Source organism: Trichoplusia ni, chromosome 9, assembly GCF_003590095.1.
Source record: "Trichoplusia ni isolate ovarian cell line Hi5 chromosome 9, tn1, whole genome shotgun sequence".
Lineage (NCBI taxonomy): Eukaryota > Metazoa > Arthropoda > Insecta > Lepidoptera > Noctuidae > Trichoplusia > Trichoplusia ni.
Window position 1 is genome coordinate 805,786 of NC_039486.1, and position 19,460 is coordinate 825,245.

General features: G+C 36.0%; 1 protein-coding gene across 1 annotated transcript in view; it reads left to right on the plus strand.

Moving 5' to 3' along the window:
• Nucleotides 1-11,160, plus strand: part of LOC113497455 (protein croquemort-like) — a 28,251-nt gene extending 17,091 nt beyond the window's left edge. Inside the window, exons 6-11 of the mRNA XM_026877010.1 lie at nt 2,454-2,662; nt 4,681-4,789; nt 5,341-5,504; nt 5,974-6,078; nt 6,889-7,036; nt 7,828-11,160. Of these exons, the coding sequence (XP_026732811.1) occupies nt 2,454-2,662; nt 4,681-4,789; nt 5,341-5,504; nt 5,974-6,078; nt 6,889-7,036; nt 7,828-7,944 (852 nt within the window). The 3' untranslated portion in view covers nt 7,945-11,160. The remainder of the gene's footprint in view (nt 1-2,453; nt 2,663-4,680; nt 4,790-5,340; nt 5,505-5,973; nt 6,079-6,888; nt 7,037-7,827) is intronic.
• Nucleotides 11,161-19,460: the final 8,300 nt, after the last annotated feature.

Consider the following 19,460-nt stretch of genomic DNA (forward strand, 5'->3'; position numbering starts at 1 on the left):
TCCATTGTTAATATGCTGATATTTAGCCACATACCACGTGAGTCGCAACCGTGACGTGGTTTTCATTAAATTGTGAAAAATGTGTAGCGATTTCATATCTGTGCTCGTAACTTCATACTAGTATTGTTTCATGCTTTTAATATTTTTAGATACAAGTTGCTTAAATAATATTTTTAAATAATACACTTACGTATTTGTTTCTTTGTAAATATTTATTATTTTTGCCTATTTTTCTTGTAAAATGGTATGTCAAACATTGGACTTGTCCTATTATTTTACCGATAGCAGCAATATTTTCAGTTTTCATGAGATACAGCTTGAATATAGACGGACGGACAACCGGAACCTCAGTTATATGATTCCTTTTTTACCTTTTGCATACGGGTTCCAAAAAATATAGGTCTGCTACTCACGAGCATTAAATTGTACTAACACATTTACTTATAATTTCTTTGTGTTGCATTGTACAATGATATCGATAAACAAACAAGAACTTATTCAGCCGTAAATATAAACTGTCTCTCTTGATATCGTAAAAATCATACAGATATCACTATGCAATACAAACAAAATAATCTTATCTTTATCTCAAAATAACCACAAGCAGACATGTATTGGGATAGCACTATTCTATAATCTTTGCTATTGGTGACTGACCTATTTTTTACCACACTTTTCTGTACATCTATGAAATTTATCTTCTAGTTAAGCTTCAAGAATTTCAAGTGGGACATGCCCACTTTACTGTGACCTATAAGCCAGGCTGCAAATTACTAATAAATATCAAACATTGAAGCTCAGTGCCTCTCAGAGAAAAAATACTGCCTTAATCTATTAGAATTGTTATTTAAAATAGTTGACAAAAGGAGTAAGAAAATTTTTGCTACTTTTCTCAGTAAATGGCCCTTTGCTGTATTAAATAGTTCTTTCGAACCTGCGTCTACCGCACCCAGTAGGTACAACTCAGCTATTTACACGACAGTTCGACTAATTTGAATTCGGATTAACTATTTTAAGTTCAACATAAAGGTATCATAGTTTGAAATCAATGTAATATATTACGATAATTTCAAACCTCTTTGGCAACTGTATCGACAAGGACATTTGACTAAAATAGGACAAAGTCAACTTGAACTCTCTGTCAATTGACATATGCTATTTTTTGCCTTGACCTAGGATGTACCCTCGCGCGAAAGCAAGTCTTCTATAGATAGAGTAATGCTCGCTACATATATGTGCAGTAATTTATTGCGTCAGTACACATCAACGTTCCGCGTAATAACGCACTGCACTTTCTCTATTGTGTAATGACGTGCACTATGTTTACTGCAGTTTTCTTAGACGGATCAAGCGCGTTTTCTAAGGGAGATTTTATCTGAAGCAATCCTAAAAAAAAGTTGTCTCACTTTTGTGTTATTGTTCGAAAAAATGATATCTTGTACACTAACATTCATGGAGTTTAATATTATAAACTACGATTACGATCCTCAGCTCTCTGGACTTTAAAAGAAACTGCGAACCCTGAGTTTTTTTTTCGAAATTTCTTCTCACGGTAGTCAGATAGGAAATGTCGGCTCCAGCGTTCTCAAAAAAGACACGTAAAAGTGATAAAATATCTTATTTGCAGAATAAACGATTTCATTTCATTTCTCAATGACACCTAGAATATAAAGATTGTTTGAATCATGAAAAATGTTTACTTTCAGACCTTATTGACCTGCTTCATATACTGCAATTGTCAGAAATAGAGGAAGGAAAAATTCACTCAACAACAAAACATACTTGAACAATGACTTACATACTAATATGTATAGATAAGATACAAATTATTCCGCGACGCAGCTGATACTACTGAAACAGAGTCTCTGAATCAGAATTATCTTTTGAAATCTACGTATTTGTACGATAGTACGATGAGGCTAGGCGTAATGAGTCGGCAAATATGATATCGGTGTCTCTATGTCCTTCAGGTTTCCTATGTCATTACTTGTTTATTTCCTTGTTATTATGCTTCATCTAATATGGGGTGCTCTACTTTGGTCGTGCATGAACTATGCTCGCGCTTATGCATCCGGCCCTGTAACGGTAACCGGAGACACGGCCATGCCATTTGCTTATTAGATTTTTGTCATAAAAATAAGCTCTTAATTAAGAACCTAGACAAAAGTAGATGCAAACTCCTGCAGTGATGCAGTAGTATTAGAACCAGTGCGGCCAAGTGTAAGCCAAGGCCAACCAATCCGTCTTCGTAGTCTGTCACACACGTAAAATATTAATCATACCTAGTTGCTCATTTGGGACGTGCAAAAACAAAGGCAGAAATAAAATGTATGCAAATCTAAACTCCGATCTTAAGAGTGATAAGTGCGATGCCTGATTACCACATCCTTCTGGGATCCTCCCATATCTACTCTACCACATTAATTAATGTACGAAACATTTACTTATTTCAGCGCAACGGGTCCTTAGAATTCGACGGGTCTTTCAACATGAATACCGGAGCTTCTGATTTCTCCCGCCTAGGCAACATTGAGCAGTGGCGCTTCTCCAACCGGACAGATTATAGGGATGAGTGCGGAGTCGTAAAGGGCTCTACTGGTGAGCTCTGGGCTCCGGAGTTCGGACAACCAGAGGTCAATGTCTTCGCTTCTGATATTTGCACGTGAGTGATCTTCTTTTGTCTCATTTTATTAGCTCACGATTTTCAGAATTTTGCATTTGTATGATGGAGGGTGTCACGCGAAAATACTTCTGTATTCTCTTTTACGCAAAAACCAGTGAACGAATTTGGACGAAATTTGGTGCACACATAGCTTATTACATGGATTAATGCATTGCAAAGCCGGTGACCACTAGTATTTACTATAATTTTACTTTATATTAAATAAAGAACACATCAGAAGAAGTCCTGCTTACTCACTTCACATTACTCATTACTGTCTTAGATAAAGAAGTCAACAGACATGTGACAATACACACAAACAAATATAATTAACTGGTTATTATGTACTAATACAGATAGTCATATAGGTCACAGTTCAAATGACTCAACATTGAGTTATGTCAATAATGAAAAGAACTTTGAACCTCTATTGAAGATGACGGTAACCCTTTGTAATGATATTGATGCTATAAATGTTTAAAATATTTGTTTTGTTAATTTGCACTTTTTATATACTGAATCATTCTCACACTAGTAACTATGAAATATTAAGGTACAGACAGAAATAATAGTTTAAAACAAATCTGATTTACCGGCTTTAGGTACCAGCATTTTTTCAAAGATTAAAAAAAAATCGGCGCTCTGTGTGGTGTCGATACTCTTGCATGAATCGTATACGACCTTCGCGGCTTATAGGCATACTATAAGCGACTTATCTAATTAGCACAGCCAGAGTTAACATATATTATTAATATTTACAGAAAAAGTTGAAGTTGATTGATGTATTTCAATAATAATATCGACGGTCATAATTTGAGTAGGATATCTTTGAACATTTTTACACCATTAGCCAAAAATAGTTTAATGTCCACAATTTCAAAAAAGTCTATTCTTCTATAGAGCATTGGTGTATGGACCCTGTTAAAGGCACTATTACATTTCAGATTTAATTAAGTTCTCAACAAGGCCTCTGTATTTTTATACCGTGCCCGCGTACGCCTTTAAAAAGGACTGGATAATTGGATATCCTCCCATGTAATTTTCACTTGAATGAAAAGAGATATTAATGACTAGCTGTTGCCCGCGACTTCGGGGGTAGAAGATATAAGTTATGATTTATGCCTGCCCTGTTTTTTAACATTTTCCATTGTATCTCCGCTCCTATTAGTCGCAGCGTGATGGTTTAGAGCCTAAAGCCTTCCTTGATGAATGGTCTATTCAACACAAAAAGAATTTTTCAATTTGGACCAGTAGTTCCTGAGATTAGCGCGTTCAAACAAACAAACAAACAAACTCTTCAGCTTTATATATAGTATAGATATATAGATAGTATAGATTAAAAAAATAATTGCAATAAAACTATAGTAGTCATTAAGTACAATATAAAAAGAAGATATTGAGATAAAACTTGTCCCAAATGTTACAATCTGTAAGACAGCCGAATTTCGTCCAAATCTCAAAATTAAAACAACGGTAAAAAGTCGGCTTTATGTAAAAATGTTCGCTATGTTAATGTGCTGTTCTACTTATTTGTAAACAGGTTCACGCGATTTGATTTCCGTGTCACTGACCCGACAATCTTTAAAGTATGTAATGTTATGTATGTAGTGTTTTGGTATTATTTAATTATTAGGCATTGCATTCGCTTCTTAAATTGAATTGATAAAATGTTTCCAAATTTCTGTATAAAGCCCATGTAATTAAAAATGTACTAGATCATTAAGTTGTAGGGTTTAAGAAATGTTCAGTTTTTAAAGACTATTGAACATTGGCGTAATTATCAACATTTGCACGTAGTTTCAAACTATCATAACGTAACATTATTTTGAGAATCTTGGCATTATAACCTTCTTTAACATATGCGCTTAAATTTCTTAGCCAAAAGAAATATACGTAACTTTTTTATACCATTTTGTAGCCCTAAGTCAACTACCCTAATTTTCTCATCCCAATAATCGCACAACTTATAAAACAGGTACTTCAAATAAAATGCTAACAACTTGCTTGTTTGCTACTAGATACATGACACTGACTAAAGAGAAGGAGGTGACAGTGGACGGCATCACCGGCGTCCAGTACTCGGCCAACAACTCCGTGTTTGATAACGGCCATCATTATCCGCATATGGTGAGGAACCCTTATATTTGTTTTTCCCGGCCTTTTCCGTAAGACTGATCAATTTAATAGGTTTAGGATTATTTTTAATAGGCGACTCCCGTTCTAAGATATTTTCTTCTTTCACGGAGGTTTAACCAACATTCAAGTCCGGGTGACTTGAATGTTGGTTAAACCTCCGTCAAGTCACCCGGACATAGAACAAGCGTTTCTAGGTTCTCCTCCGCCAAAAATATGACAATATCCGGATTTGTTTATAATACTAGCCTATAAACGTTCTAGTGCTTAGCAAAGACTAAGTGTATAAGGATGGGTAACAACTGTAGTGCACTGCGGGCGATTTCAGATTCATTTATTTGTAATTTAATCTAGGTTTTCTATCGATGTTCCCCTTCACCGTTTGTCAGTGGTGAAACTCAATTTGAAAAAGTCACATCGTTACTTTTACTTTGGGGACCGAACCTGCACTTTAAGCGTACAAATACATGCATACAACCACAAGACACGCAAAAATCCCCTCAACATCAATACTTACATTAATAACTCACCATGTTTGCTCCTAGGCGTGCTACTGCGAGGACAACGGCATCCCGGCAGACTGCATGCCGTCGGGCGCGCTCAACGTGTCGCAGTGCCGCTTCGGCGCGCCCGCCTTCGTGTCGCTGCCGCACTTCCTGCACTCCGACCCCTACTACCCCAGCAAGATCGAGGGGCTCAATGCCACTGAGTGAGTTCAACTTATACACATTTGTAGAGACCCTGGTGTTGTTGTAAACTGTGATTCTGTCTACAGGCATGTACTTTATACGAGTTATCTCAAGCAAAAAAAAATGTTGGCTCTTCGTTATAAATATTGGTCAACTGAGGACTATAATTTTTCAAATTTTGCTTTAAACACTTACGTCACTAAAGCATTAAATTCTTATTTCGCTTTGAGTTTCAAAACATTAAAATCAAACACAAAATTTTGTACTATGCGCAGATTGATGATTACGTAATGCGACGCAGTGATCAGTACATTATACAAAAAAAAAGTACATAATATTTATATAGACATCCTATTGCTTGTCACAGCTATCGTCACATTTAAGAAAGGTTTGAGCATCTAGAGTATGGCCTATTATCAGCATAAACCTTGTATTCAAGACGAATGTATATACCTATTGTAATTATAAACATTATCTACGTATGTACAGGGACATGAACTTCCGCCTGGCGCTGGAGATGTTCACGGGCATGCCGCTGTCGGTGGCCGCGCAGCTGCAGATCAACCTGCTCGTCAGACACGTGCCATACTTCAAGTAAACACTATTATTATTATTAATTATTATTACTAAAATTTCTGTCTGGTTTAGAAAAGGAAGAGGTTATAATTTGGAATGTTTTTTGTTTTTGTGTCGGTACTTCAGAACTTTGGATTGGATTTACCGATTTTGTTAATTCCTTTTTTATTTTAACTTGAAATATTTGGCATTAGGGCCCATCGAAGTTTGAATGTAATGTATTACTTTTGATTAACATTGAAGTATCCGGGATCTCAGGAATAACGGGATAGGTGATCGCAATCAAACAAGTATCTTCCGCTAGACGTATATTCGAACTGAGACCGTTAGTACAAAATAATATTAGTTGATTAGCAATTACCCACACATATTGATACATTAAATAAATACCCACATACATTACAAACATTTGTGCCAAGTGCCCCCGAAGTCTTTTTTTTTAGTTTCTTCGAGTTACAAAAAAAACTATTAGCATTTATTTCCTTTTATTAAAGTACTTCCCTCAATATTCCTTATATTTTTTGCAGAAAATGTAATTGCTTGCAATGGTGTTACCCTCTTATTATTTAACTAGTTCCTGAGATTAACGCGTTCAAACAAACAAACAAACAAACAAATTTTTCAGCTTTATATATTAGTATAGATATATCCTCCGATTCCCTACAAATTCCTCACACTTCCTCCAAATTTCACCAATTTCCCCGCAAGTTGGTCCACTTCATCCGAGATCTTGTACATACATAAAGAAATATGCTATCTAATCAAACCATTTCATTTCTTTTTTAAGGCAATTTACAGTAATATTTCATGTGGCACTGTCTGTTCCAGCATCAACAACGTGTTGTGGGACAGCGACGTGCTGGTCCCGATGTTCTGGTTCCGGCAGGAGGTGGGCGTGACGCCCGAGTACGCGGCCCTGGCGCGCCAGGCGCTGCGCCTGCGCTACTGGGTGCCCTACGGACTGTACGCACTCACGGTCAGCAGGCTGCATTAGTACCTATCTATTATTAGTAGAGATGCGCCGAATAGTGGTTTCACCGAATATTCGGCCGAACTATTCGGTTCAAAATTTTGTTGCCTCGCCGCGAAAACAGGTTTCAACATGTCCTTACTTGCCGCCCGCAACCGCGCACATACGTCATTCTGCTTCAAAACATCGCACAGTTATGTAACAATACTATCAATTTAAATAAAAAGGTGCATTGGTGTGTTTTAATTATGAGTGGGCGTAATAGATCACGTGCTTGGGACTTTTCTGACGAAACATTCCATGATAAAACAAAAGTCAATTGTGTCAAAATGTTGATTTTTGGATAAAAGTAAACACTCGGTTAAAGTATATTTGGTTCAATCTTTACCGGACCGGATATTCCGTCGAATTATTCGGTTTACCATTATGTCAGCATCGGCCTAGCCTTTTCCCAGCTATGTCGGAGTCGGCTTCGAGTCTTACCGGATTCAGCTAAGTACCAATGTTTTACAACTGCCAATCTGACCTCCTCAACCCAGTTACCTAGGCAACATGATAGCCCTTGGTTGGACTGGTTGTCAGACTTTCAAACTTCTGACTACCTGTAACGACTGTCAAAGATGTGTCAAGGTTTCGATCCCCGCTTAAGATAATAATTTGTGTGATCCACTAATGCTTATTCTGAGTCTGAGTGTCTTTTTGTAAAAACCTTTAGTTGGGTGACATTGTTCGACATCGTTTCGACACTGAAAAATAATATTTATGACATCATGATAAGATCTTTTTTCTTTTTTCAGGTAATCGGCGTTTTTCTACTAATGGGTGGTATATACATATTACTAAATAAAATATTAAAATCACCTGAAACCACGCCTATACTAACACCAACAGAATCCTCATCACAGGAGTCTTAGTGACGAACTGGTACTTTAGTGCCAGCGATACTATTAGTGACAAGTGTACATAGTTATTTATATGTATATGCTATAGTTTAGACGTCTCACCATAGAGCTTTAAGTAATAAGGCTGTAGATGTCACTTGTTTTTAAGATTTTGTCTCTTTTGTTCTTTGTATAATGTTAGATGGAAAGAAAGAGATAGAATATAAGCAACATGAACTATTCCTATAATATTAACACTTAATATAGATTCTATAAGTAAAGTTGCCCTATTAAGTAATATCTTAAGAGAAAACGAGTTGTTAAGCGAACTGAAACCTAAACTCAATTAACATAAGGTCCACTTTAACTCGTGTGTTTGGATGTGTGCTGAGATATTGAAAGCTTAATCAGTTCTATAGCAGTATTATTTAAAGTCTATGGTTGATGAAATCTAAAGAGATCTAAATGTGAACAAAAATTTTGTATCATCATGTAAAGCAATCTTGTATTATTATTCCATTGCTGGCAAATTTGGTGATGTAAATTGACTTAAATAGCTTGTTACACAAAATACGACCTTAACACTTAATATTTAAGATACATTTGAGAAGTCTAACCAAACTTGTAAACGGGTATATCTTTTTTATACTGCAGAGCTTTTGTATTTGTCATTCAATGGCGCGAATTCTATTTCTATTTCAGAACTCTTCCCGACTCTTACTAACATATAAAAGATGAGAAAGATAGAATATACAATTAGAAATTTATTTGCCATGGTAACTGTTCCGCTCACCTAATAAACATTACATGCGTATACCTGTCCTTTTCTAATACAAATTTTCATAAAGAGATGGCAATAGGATTCAGTCCATTGACTGTTTCGTTCTAATGTTAATAGTACCTTGTATATAAGTGAAGCAATGGATATTTGCGTCTATGTGGACCAAAGTTTCGTTAGTAAGATGTATGACTGTTGTATTTTGTATTTTTTTAATATTATTATGTCTAAAGTCAATGGGGGCGTTGACTGTATATTATGTATAGAAAAAATACTGTTTAATTTCGTCAGGTACATGATAGAAATATTAGCTATTTAGGTGCTTTGGATATGTAGCAACTATTATAGCAACGGGCCAGCCTTTTATGTATATTTTAAATCGACCGTGAACACAGAGCATCTTGAGATTGGAGTTCTTGTGATCGTAAACCGTTTATAGTTCCTACATATGCAGAGGACCGAATTTGAGCTTTCATATTATTTATTTTCGGTTTCAATTGAAACTAAGTATGAGTCTAATATTTTATTAATCTACCTGACGGTAAAATAAACTAATTTGTCTACTATCGCCTTCCATATTACAGCAGAGATGAAGAGAATTGAATTATTTGATTAAATTGAGCTTTATGCCCTTTAGTTAATGGCGAGTTTGCTGTGGCCACATATAATATTTCACTCTAAAGAAATTTGAACCTTACGCCCTCGAGCTTAGGGTGAATTTGCAAAAAAATATAGAACCCAGCTTCTCTTTACTCTGCCGTAATATGAATTGACCGTTAGTACTAGTGTATTGAGCTTCCTTTGTACATCTTCCTAAAATGCCATTTAAATCTTAGCATAGCTCTTATTTAACAATAGTTAAAAAAAAAACAAAAATTTGACTGCATTCCATTCGGCTTAGCGTAGGATGTTTCAAACAACCAATGGAATCCCTTCATTAATTGAAGATGTAAATTTCACTTAACTGCATTAGTCGTTACAGCTTGTAGCCTAATCCTTAGATTAACGCTTTTCACGTTTAAGTCTTTCCTTAAAAGTGCAAACTTAACGATAACCATGTCCTAAATGATTTCGGCGACGATAGCTAGTCTCTCAAGACACCTGTCAGCTGCGGAACAGAAAATAGTGCTCACGCGTGTACGGCAACACAACGACACTCCCTGTTCCCGCACTCACATAGGCCTATGTGTGCCTATCTGATACGATGGGGGTATATCAAGTGTCGTATGACGTGCCTTCCGAAACACGGATATTATGATATTTAGGACTAAAAAGTCGTTGCGAGTCTTGAGGATCAAACTTAACACTCAAGTTATAAGTGCCTTGAATTACGAACGGTAGTAATACTAAATTTGCAACAGCAGTAATGCGATATAACTGCTAGAATCTTATTTGCTTTTTTACGAATGTTAGTCAGCTTTTGAAAGCCTCAGCTTAAGAAAACAAGACTTTCACGATTCATATTTTAATTTGTCCAAACGTAGAGAAATTGGTATCTTAATATATTCTATGTGTAAAAAACAAAGATGACTTCTATTTTTCTTCTATTTCTGTCGAACAACAATATAAAACAATTATTTTTTCGTACTAAATTGTGCAACGGTCGACACGCTTGCCCTTCGCGTCAGCTTATGATTAAGGACTCCGGTTGGGTCCGAAACAAGTCGGGCTACCCCGATAAATACGCGTGAGTAAACCGTTGCATCATTTAGATAATAATATGAATTACCCTCAAATTTACTAATAAAAATATATTTTTACATTTAGGATTGGTTATAAAACCCATAGGTATTTTTATAAATGGACAAGTATACTGCGTTTAATACGAACAAAGTGATGTACCTTACAGTTTCCAGAGTTTTGTTTTTGTATAAAGTGTGTTTTATATTATATTTTGTAATAAAAGGAGCACAGGGTCCGCCATGATAAATGCCTATTAGAGATGTTAACTATTTTTGACCTCAGTTAGGTAAATGTTTTAGGGTTCCTCACTCATAGGGTAAAAATGGAACCCTGTTACTAAGGCTTAGCTATCCACCCGATTGTCACCAGGCTGTATCTCTTGTACCGTGATAGCTTGGCAGACGACGGGTAAAGTCATAAATTTGATGGGGAACATTTTTTTTGTACGGAACCCTCAATGTCCCATGTCCGACTCGCACTTGATCGGTCAGAACATTAACGTCACAAATTGCTACAAAATGTAGCGCCGTAGAAACGTACCGATCACCCACAACTTAAATTCTTTATCCAAATGCTTTTTTTAATCCATAAAAAATGAGATTGCTCATTAATATCTGTCATCATTGACATAAAAAAAAGAAAGCGTTACGTGATTGATCGAGTCTTTGTTAATTAAATAAATGATTATCACTAATGAAGTGACTAGCTGAAACAAAAACCAGATTTACTCTTGGTTAAATTTTTAGAATTTAGGTATGACCTAGATTTCTAGCTCACATTTTAGGCCGGAACAGAAATAATGTAATTAGGTAATTAGCAAAAATGAGAAACAGGTTACACGTTCTACGTCTCTCCACGTGTAACCTAAATTTTCAAAACCATCACATTTTTGAAAAGCTGAAAACTGATCCTAATATTATACCTAGAGTCTTGTTAAAAATAGTTTTGCACAGCGCCATCTAGTATCAAGCTAAGCAAAGTAATTCGAAGTTAAACATTCGCGTTACCTATTCTTTTTTGCATGTTAACGATACCTGTGACATTTGATGTGCCCAGTAATCTGCTATAGTTACAAGCATACGTTACTTTCACAAGTCTTTAAAGTGTAGGTATAGTTACCGGCACGGATCTTGAGCGCTCGGCGGAAATGTGGGGATAGCTTTGCGCATCTATATCTATACTCTATACTAATATATAAAGCTGAAGAGTTTGTTTGTTTGTTTGAACGCGCTAATCTCAGGAACTACTGGTCCAAATTGAAAAATTCTTTTTGTGTTGAATAGACCATTCATCGAGGAAGGCATTGGGCTATAAACCATCACGCTGCGACTAATAGGAGCGAAGATAGGTACAATGGAAAATGTGAAAAAACAGGGCAGGTATAAATTATAACTTATAACTTCTACCCACGGGAACGAAGTCGCGGGCAACAGCTAGTCGTCAAATAAAACGCCAATCAATTGTGCGTACTCGTCGTCTTGAGACCGTATGCAACTGCAGCAAAGAAGGAATTTCAATCGATCACGAGTGACGGCTATGACGCGATGTGCTGCGGGACAATCGATGCACTTGAATCCGCCTTGCGCAGGTAAAGGTCAGCGATCAAGATCCGTGCCGTTAACTATAATATGTTAGTCTGAGCCACACAGAGTACGCGCGAGCGATACCGTGACTCTGGCTTAAGCAGTTAAAGAGGACCGGGGTGTTTTGAGTCGGTGGAAGTCTGACTTACCCCAAGGCCGTGGGATAAGTCTTTAGCTTTTAAACCCAGAAAAAAAAACTTTGTTATTGTGTATGACTGTTGCAATTTAATCCAGAGCTTTTTGTCTTGACGTGTAGCCCTATTTAATTTTTATGCGTTCTAGTAGATCGGATGTCAATTAAAAATAATATCAATTGAATTCCTTTGAGGGAAATATTTTATATTACAGAATAAAGGTTATTTTCCAGTGGCAAGTTACGATTAAAGCTTGTGAGAAATTACATTTCTGACGTCTTATCGTTGGGTGTATGTATTGTTAAGTTTATTTTGTAGCTTAGTAAAAATATTAATATTGCATCGACCTAAAAAAGGACTATTTATATAGTTAAAAATGTTCTAAGACTAAGTAAAATATTTTTTTATGATTTTAAATAAAAGACTTTATTCCCATGTCTCCGAATTGAACAAGTTTGTTAAAACATTATGTTTATAAATACATTGTACCTTTGTATTGTTTGTATAATAAAATAAATAAATATATCAGATCAAATAAGAACTGTTAAATTGTGTTATCAATGTTAAGTATTTCTTAAGAAGATTTTATAAATTTAAATAAAAAAATAATACATCCGTGATTTTGTATTTTTTTTTAAATGTTTATTTAAGTAGATTGACACTAATGAGCTCGTAATGGTAAATGTATATCAGGTTCTGTACTAGACATAGACCATTAGGCCGTTCCCATCTTCATTATCTGCCTTCCGCATCTATTCCTATCCGCACACCTTTTCCAGGATGTCAGTGTAATAAGCAACCTGAAAAAAAAATAGTAACAGTTGTAAACCCTTTTTTTGGCAAGGCGGGGGAATCCTCATGGACATCCATTCCCTCGGGGGAGGAAATGGGTGTCAGACTCTCGCTGACGAAATCTGAACGGCCGTGCTACGTCATCCGCGGTTTTGTGTCGGTGTATCGTAATGTGTTGCAATCCTTCATACAATGACCGCGGTCTTCCACCGGCCAGTAGTGCAGGCCGGTGGGTCATTTCTCGTGTTGTGTGGAGGCCGACGTGTAAAGAGCGTCAGCTTCTTCGCCTCATATAGGGACCACATCCAATAGCACTGAATGTGGCCCCCTGCCGAGGGATCTATAATCGGATGACAGACACCCCCGTGCCGTCATTGTTTTTTTTAACTTTCTAAACTCTTTGTCGTAGAAGAGAGTTTTCCCGTTGAAACGCCTAGAACAATTAACTACATTTTTAATACCGAAAACAAACGATCGTTAAACGATTATTACTAAAAATAGACCGATTTTAAAATACCAGCTCGTTCTCATATGAATAGTTAACATTATTATTAAATCACCACGCTTCCACATTAATAGGTAGCAAATATTGAATATTATTAATTGAATTACTGCTAGAAATACTGGAGATGTGGAAGGGAAACAGTGAACTACATGGTTTTAATCCGCGTCTGTTTTAGACAGCAGTAATAGAATAGGAGATGGTGGTAGGCCTATATATAACTGCCGGGGTAGCGGGATTGTCCGAAACGGTTACCGAGGCCCCGGTACACGAAAAACAAAAGAAGAAACATGGGTGGGTTTTATCAGTAGTTTATCAGAGTCTGACACTCCCGCCCAACCCAAAGCGGGAGGAAGTCAATTAATGATTTCCCACCCAAAAAATGAGCAATATCAGAACGTTAAAATTTATAGAAATGACATTTCGTTTCGATAAGTCACGTGTTTCGGAAGGCACGTTAAATTGTGTCTCGGCTGTTATTCTTACATCTTTGACAGTCGTTACAGGTAGTCAGAAGCTTGAAAAGTCTGACAACCAGTGTAACCAAGGGGTATCGTGTCGCCCAGGTAACTGGGTCGAGAAGGTCAGATAGGCAGTCTTAGCTGAAACCGGTTAGACTGGTAGCCGACCCCAACATAGTTGGGAAAAGGCTAGGTCGATGAAGTCACGTGACTTGGACCTGTCAGCTACATACATTCTGTGTTTTCTATTGACGTTAACACATGTAGGCACATACATAGGTACATCACTGAACCAGAGAGGCTTCTATAATTAATATTAAGACTGATCTCTAAAACCTAATAGTCGTACAAAACAATGATGGCTTTAATTAAGCCGAAATGATCAAAACCGTATCATAAAATTGAGTTATTTTACAATCGTCTGCATTTTAATAAAAGGTCACAAATATTGTTATTGTATATATTTATTTAAAGGTTAATGATCTTTATATAATATCGGCTTTTGTTATTTATGACCTTCGCTAAACTATTATTACCCTCATTAATTAATAATAATACGTTTTAGGTATAAGTTATATATTTTTATCAGTCAGTTAATTACATTTGATTTATAGGTCATGAACTTTTTAGACTCGTGGATTTTAGGATTGGTTTATAATAATTTATAACGTGGCACGTGTAAGTTCCTTAAAATTTGGATACTAAAGTCGGACTTTTGACTTCATATTGGCCTTCGGAGACTTGCATTACATCCTACCTGGGTCCCAATTCTGCTACTTACAACAGCCGATGAATGAATGAAATTTGGCTTAAAATGACAATTTTCGTATTCTCTTAAGCATTTTCCTACACAATAATTGGCAATTCAGTGCAGGACTTTATACTCAAAGTCAATGCTTAAGAGAAATTGCAAAAGCAAATGCTTAAATTTAATCCAATTGTGCCTTCTGTGCCCAAAGAACACCTTAATATAGGGAATTACACAGGTCTCATAAATTTTGATCGCACGGAAATCGAACCCAATATATTTTCCTTGTCGTGGCGCGGTACACCTATTAGCCCCGCAATCAATTCATGAACAGTTGCAACGCATTGCCATGCGGCGACACCGAGATGCTGATGACGTAGCACGGAGGTTTAGGTTCAGTCAGTAAGAGTCTGACATTACCCATAATGGTAAATACCCACAAAAAAAAAAGCCAGGCTAATTTTTAAAATTGAAATAACATTAAAAAAATGTTAATTGTAATTGTTAAGGGTATTATAAATAAAAAAATGTGTTGCATTTTGTGACCTCTCCTTTTTCGTCGGGTTTCGTAGGGTAGGGTTACTAATTTCGGAAGTCCTTCGAATATTCTCATATTAGGGTCTATTCATACTGCAGTACAAAAGTAATGTCAAATTTTTCACAATGAAAACGAAAAGTTCCTATCTTCACATCGCTTAAAGAATAATAAGTCTTCTGGTATTGACTTAAGGTTGGATTTACTTTACCAACTTTCTCAAAGCATGAATGCACTTTCAAACTGACGTTTACCTGTCAAATCAAAGTAGTGTCATCACGCGCATGCGTAGTGATCACCTTTCCTTATATTATGCATTTGTTTTGAACGTTGAGACACGTGTAACAGTACGTACCATTTTGTTTACGTGAATGAGGACGTCGTATTTCAAGACGAATCTATTAACTTGCTACAATACTGCGTAGTTTTAATTTGCAGAAAATCTTATCTGTACAATGTAATGTCTTGACAGATTCTCATATTTTATGGGTTCTTATTATTAAGGTCGCAGAGCGCACGTGGCTAGACATCGTAAAAGATAGATCGGCTTAGAAGAGAAAAGGAGGCCGCTGGGACGAGGAGAGAAGGCCTTTGCCTAGCAGTGGGATCTAAAACAGGCTATATAAAAAAATACAAACGTCCTGTTGTCTTTCCGATATTCCGTACGTCTCGCCAGACTTTTGAAAACTTCACAGACGATGTGTGTCTGTTGAAAGAATTTTTTTTTACCTCTGCAAGTTAAGCAACTGTTCATACGGTCATCATTTTGAAGGTGGGGATTTCCCTTAAGCACATTTGCACGGAACCCTCAGAGTCAGAATTTTGATTCGAATCTGACCGGATTTGAAGACCTATTATTATTAATAATAATAAAAAATAGATAGTACCTTCGTCCCAACGTATGTACTGCCAACTTAAAAAAAACCATAAAAAACACAATTTGCCTTAAATTAGGCATGCAAGAAGCAGAATGGCAGATGGCTTAATTTTGTGGAAAATTGGATATTTGACTAAACAAATTGGATGCATATTTTCCCTTTATCTCGTGAACAAAAAATGAACATAAGTACTTACATACCTTCAACTGGCCTACTGAGGCTAGTTGAAATCCCAAGTGTCGTCACTTATTAGTATAGACGTACCCATAAGTGACGTCATTAGTCCTCATACGTCTTACCAACTTTGATTGGTTTCAACTTCGTAATGTTTAATGGTTATACACGGTGATTTTTTAGTCGTCTTACAAAAGCAGCCCAGTTCATGTATCCGACGTAAAATACCCCTAGGCGTGATTATTATTTTTTTATCATCAACTAAGATAATAAGTACGAAGAAAAATTAAACAAGAGAAATCTGAAATATACTCTTAAAAATGATAAAAACGCCGCCGCCCGTGCTCCTCACAAGGCTCGGACCGCGCTCGCAACAGAGCTGTGTTTTTTTTTTTTTTTAAACTACGAATTGCAACATAATATTGAATAAAAATACCTATTTTTTTGTCATGAACGTGTTCTAGTCATTGGATACATGAACTGGGCTGCTTTTGTAAGACGACTAAAAATCACGGTGTATAAAATACACGGCAAACGTGATGAAGGGCATCCTCAGGCACGGTGTAGTGATGATCTGCGCAAGATAGCTGGTACCAGCTGCTGGGTGCGAGCAGCAGAAGATAGATCTTTATGGCAGAAAATTTGTCCAGCAGTGGTCGAATATGGGCTGATGACGATAAAAAGAAAAAAAAAATACAATAGTTTTGAGAAATTTACTATAAGAACTAACATGATTTTTTAAGTCAAATAAATTTTCAAGAATATTTTATTCTAGAAAATATAGTTTAGCTTAATTTATGACAAATTACCGAATTAAAAAACCTAGAATATAATACAGTCGATAAAGCTGATAAGCTAAGTTCACAGTTCAAAAACGTAAAAAACCAGTTAGCACTTGTAAATTCGACATTCTACTAGAATTCATATAATTAGTAATATCGGAATTTAAATGCAGTTAAAGAAATCAATAAAATATATAATTCCTTATCTATAGTAAGGTCATCTCAAATAAAAATAGTTAGGTATCAGGCAATGACTAAGAGAGTTTAAACATAGCTTCAGAAGAATGGAAGGAAAGTCTGATAATTATTAATAATAACAAAAACAAGAACCCAGTTTATATAGGTTCTAATTAAATTTTATGCAAAGACAATTTTAAAGAAAGTAACTTGCAAAAACTACTACATACTTATATCAAATGGCTCTGCTAACTAACTTATTATGAATACAGCTTTTCATTTCGGGCAATAATAGTAGGTAATGTGTTAATTAGTGATAGCGTTGAACTGCCAACTCAAAGGTCGCAGGTTCGAATCCCGGCACGAACTAATGTCTTATCAGAAATATATTATGTGCTAATTAAAATAATAACTTGCTTAAAACGTTAAAGGAAAACATCTTGAAGAAACTAGCATCGCTGAGATGCTAGATTTTTCAAAGAAGAAAATGGAGAAGCTTTAAAAAGGGGGTCTAACCACGTCTTAAAGGTAACATTATTAAGTTTGTGGAATCGTGAGAGCGCAATGGACGGCGTAGAGTGGCATCGCTCTTTCACTCTCATAACATTAACACGTAGCGATACACTCCCAACTCACACATCAACCATACGAAAAGAAAGCACACTAATATTCATCCTTGTAAAAACACCTTCCTTGTGAAAGTAACCAGGAGGATTCCTTGTCACTTTCATGTACAATTGTGGTACATAAGGCCTTTTTGTCAAATTGAGAAGTAGCTGGGCCCCGATTCTGCTATTTTACAATGGCCGATGAATGAATGGCAATTGAATTAAATATGAAATTATCCCTATCCTCCTAAGCATTTTGCCCATACAATCATTGAAACTTAATTGTATTGACCTTGAGTTTAGCGTCCCACACTAAATTTCCAATTATTGTGTAGAAAAATGCTTAAAATAAAACGAAACTTGTCATCTTAAGTCAAATTTCATACATTTAAAATGGCCGATGACCATTTTAAATAGCAGAATTGGGGCCCTGGAATACAATACGAAACAATTAGTACTACATCTAACTCATATTTGATCAAACTAATAAGCATGCTTCTTAAGTGACAATATTTTGACCTATCACCTAGCAATAGCCGATCAACCGCGATAACGTGTCACGAGCAATATTGCACTCAACATCAATAAAATAAGATAAACTTCACTAGTACATAAGCACTAACTAACAGGTCAATCATTAGCTAGTAATCCAGTACTTTAAGATAAGCGGTTAACAAACTCGGCTGCGGTTAAACTTTAAACCCTTGTTTTCTTTGTTAAACTATGTAAACAACCTTTTTGTAATATTATTGTAGAGTTTGTCTTTTAAAATAAAAGAAATCGTTTCTAGTTTCTTCTTCATATTGAACGTCTTTATTGACACATTTTTTAATATTTAAACATATTTACTTATTGGGAATTCCGTGTTTCGGAAAGGCACGTTAAATTGTGGGTCCCGGCTGTTATTCCTACATCTTTGACAGTCGTTACAGATAGTCAGAAGCTGAAAAAGTCTGACAGCCAGTCTAACCAAGGGGTATCGTGTTGCCCAGGTGCCCAGGGTTGAGGAGGTCAGATAGGCAGTCGCTCCTTGTAAAACACTGGTACTTAGCTGAAAATGGTTGGACTGGTAGCCGACCTCAACATAGTTGGGAAAAGGCTAGGCAGATAATTGATTTACTTATTGGAAAATTGTAGGTTTGCATCTACGTACCTATAGATAGATCACAGCATCATTTTATGACTATGTACAAAGCCCTAAGCCTATACTGTAACACCTTCAACACATTATGGAATGCAAATAAATGATATGAATATGAATACAATACATACAAAAATGGTGATTAAAATAGTAAACGAGGTTTTATATATCAAACGTTATATGTATATGTAAGTATATAAACCGACTTGCTTCTGCCTTTCTAAGGCACAAGCTATCTTATTACAGTGTAAAACAAATTAATATTCAGAGAGGGAGTACCTGTAGTGTGATTCTAGGCAGACTAGCTATATGAAATTGGGTCTAGACTTTTATTGTTTTATTAAAGTGTCTCGTTACTAAGTAATCACAAATGTGCATGAGTATGAACCTGCAATCACCTCTATGAATATGGCCTCTCGCCATTTCGTCTCCTACGACATTCCTAATATTCATTAATCATTTTGACTAACAAGCCACTTACAAAATCATTCCCATTTATGTCAATAGCCATCATTCAAATTGTTCTGGATTACATTTATTGTATTTATCTTCGTCGCTTCATTGATGCCCATT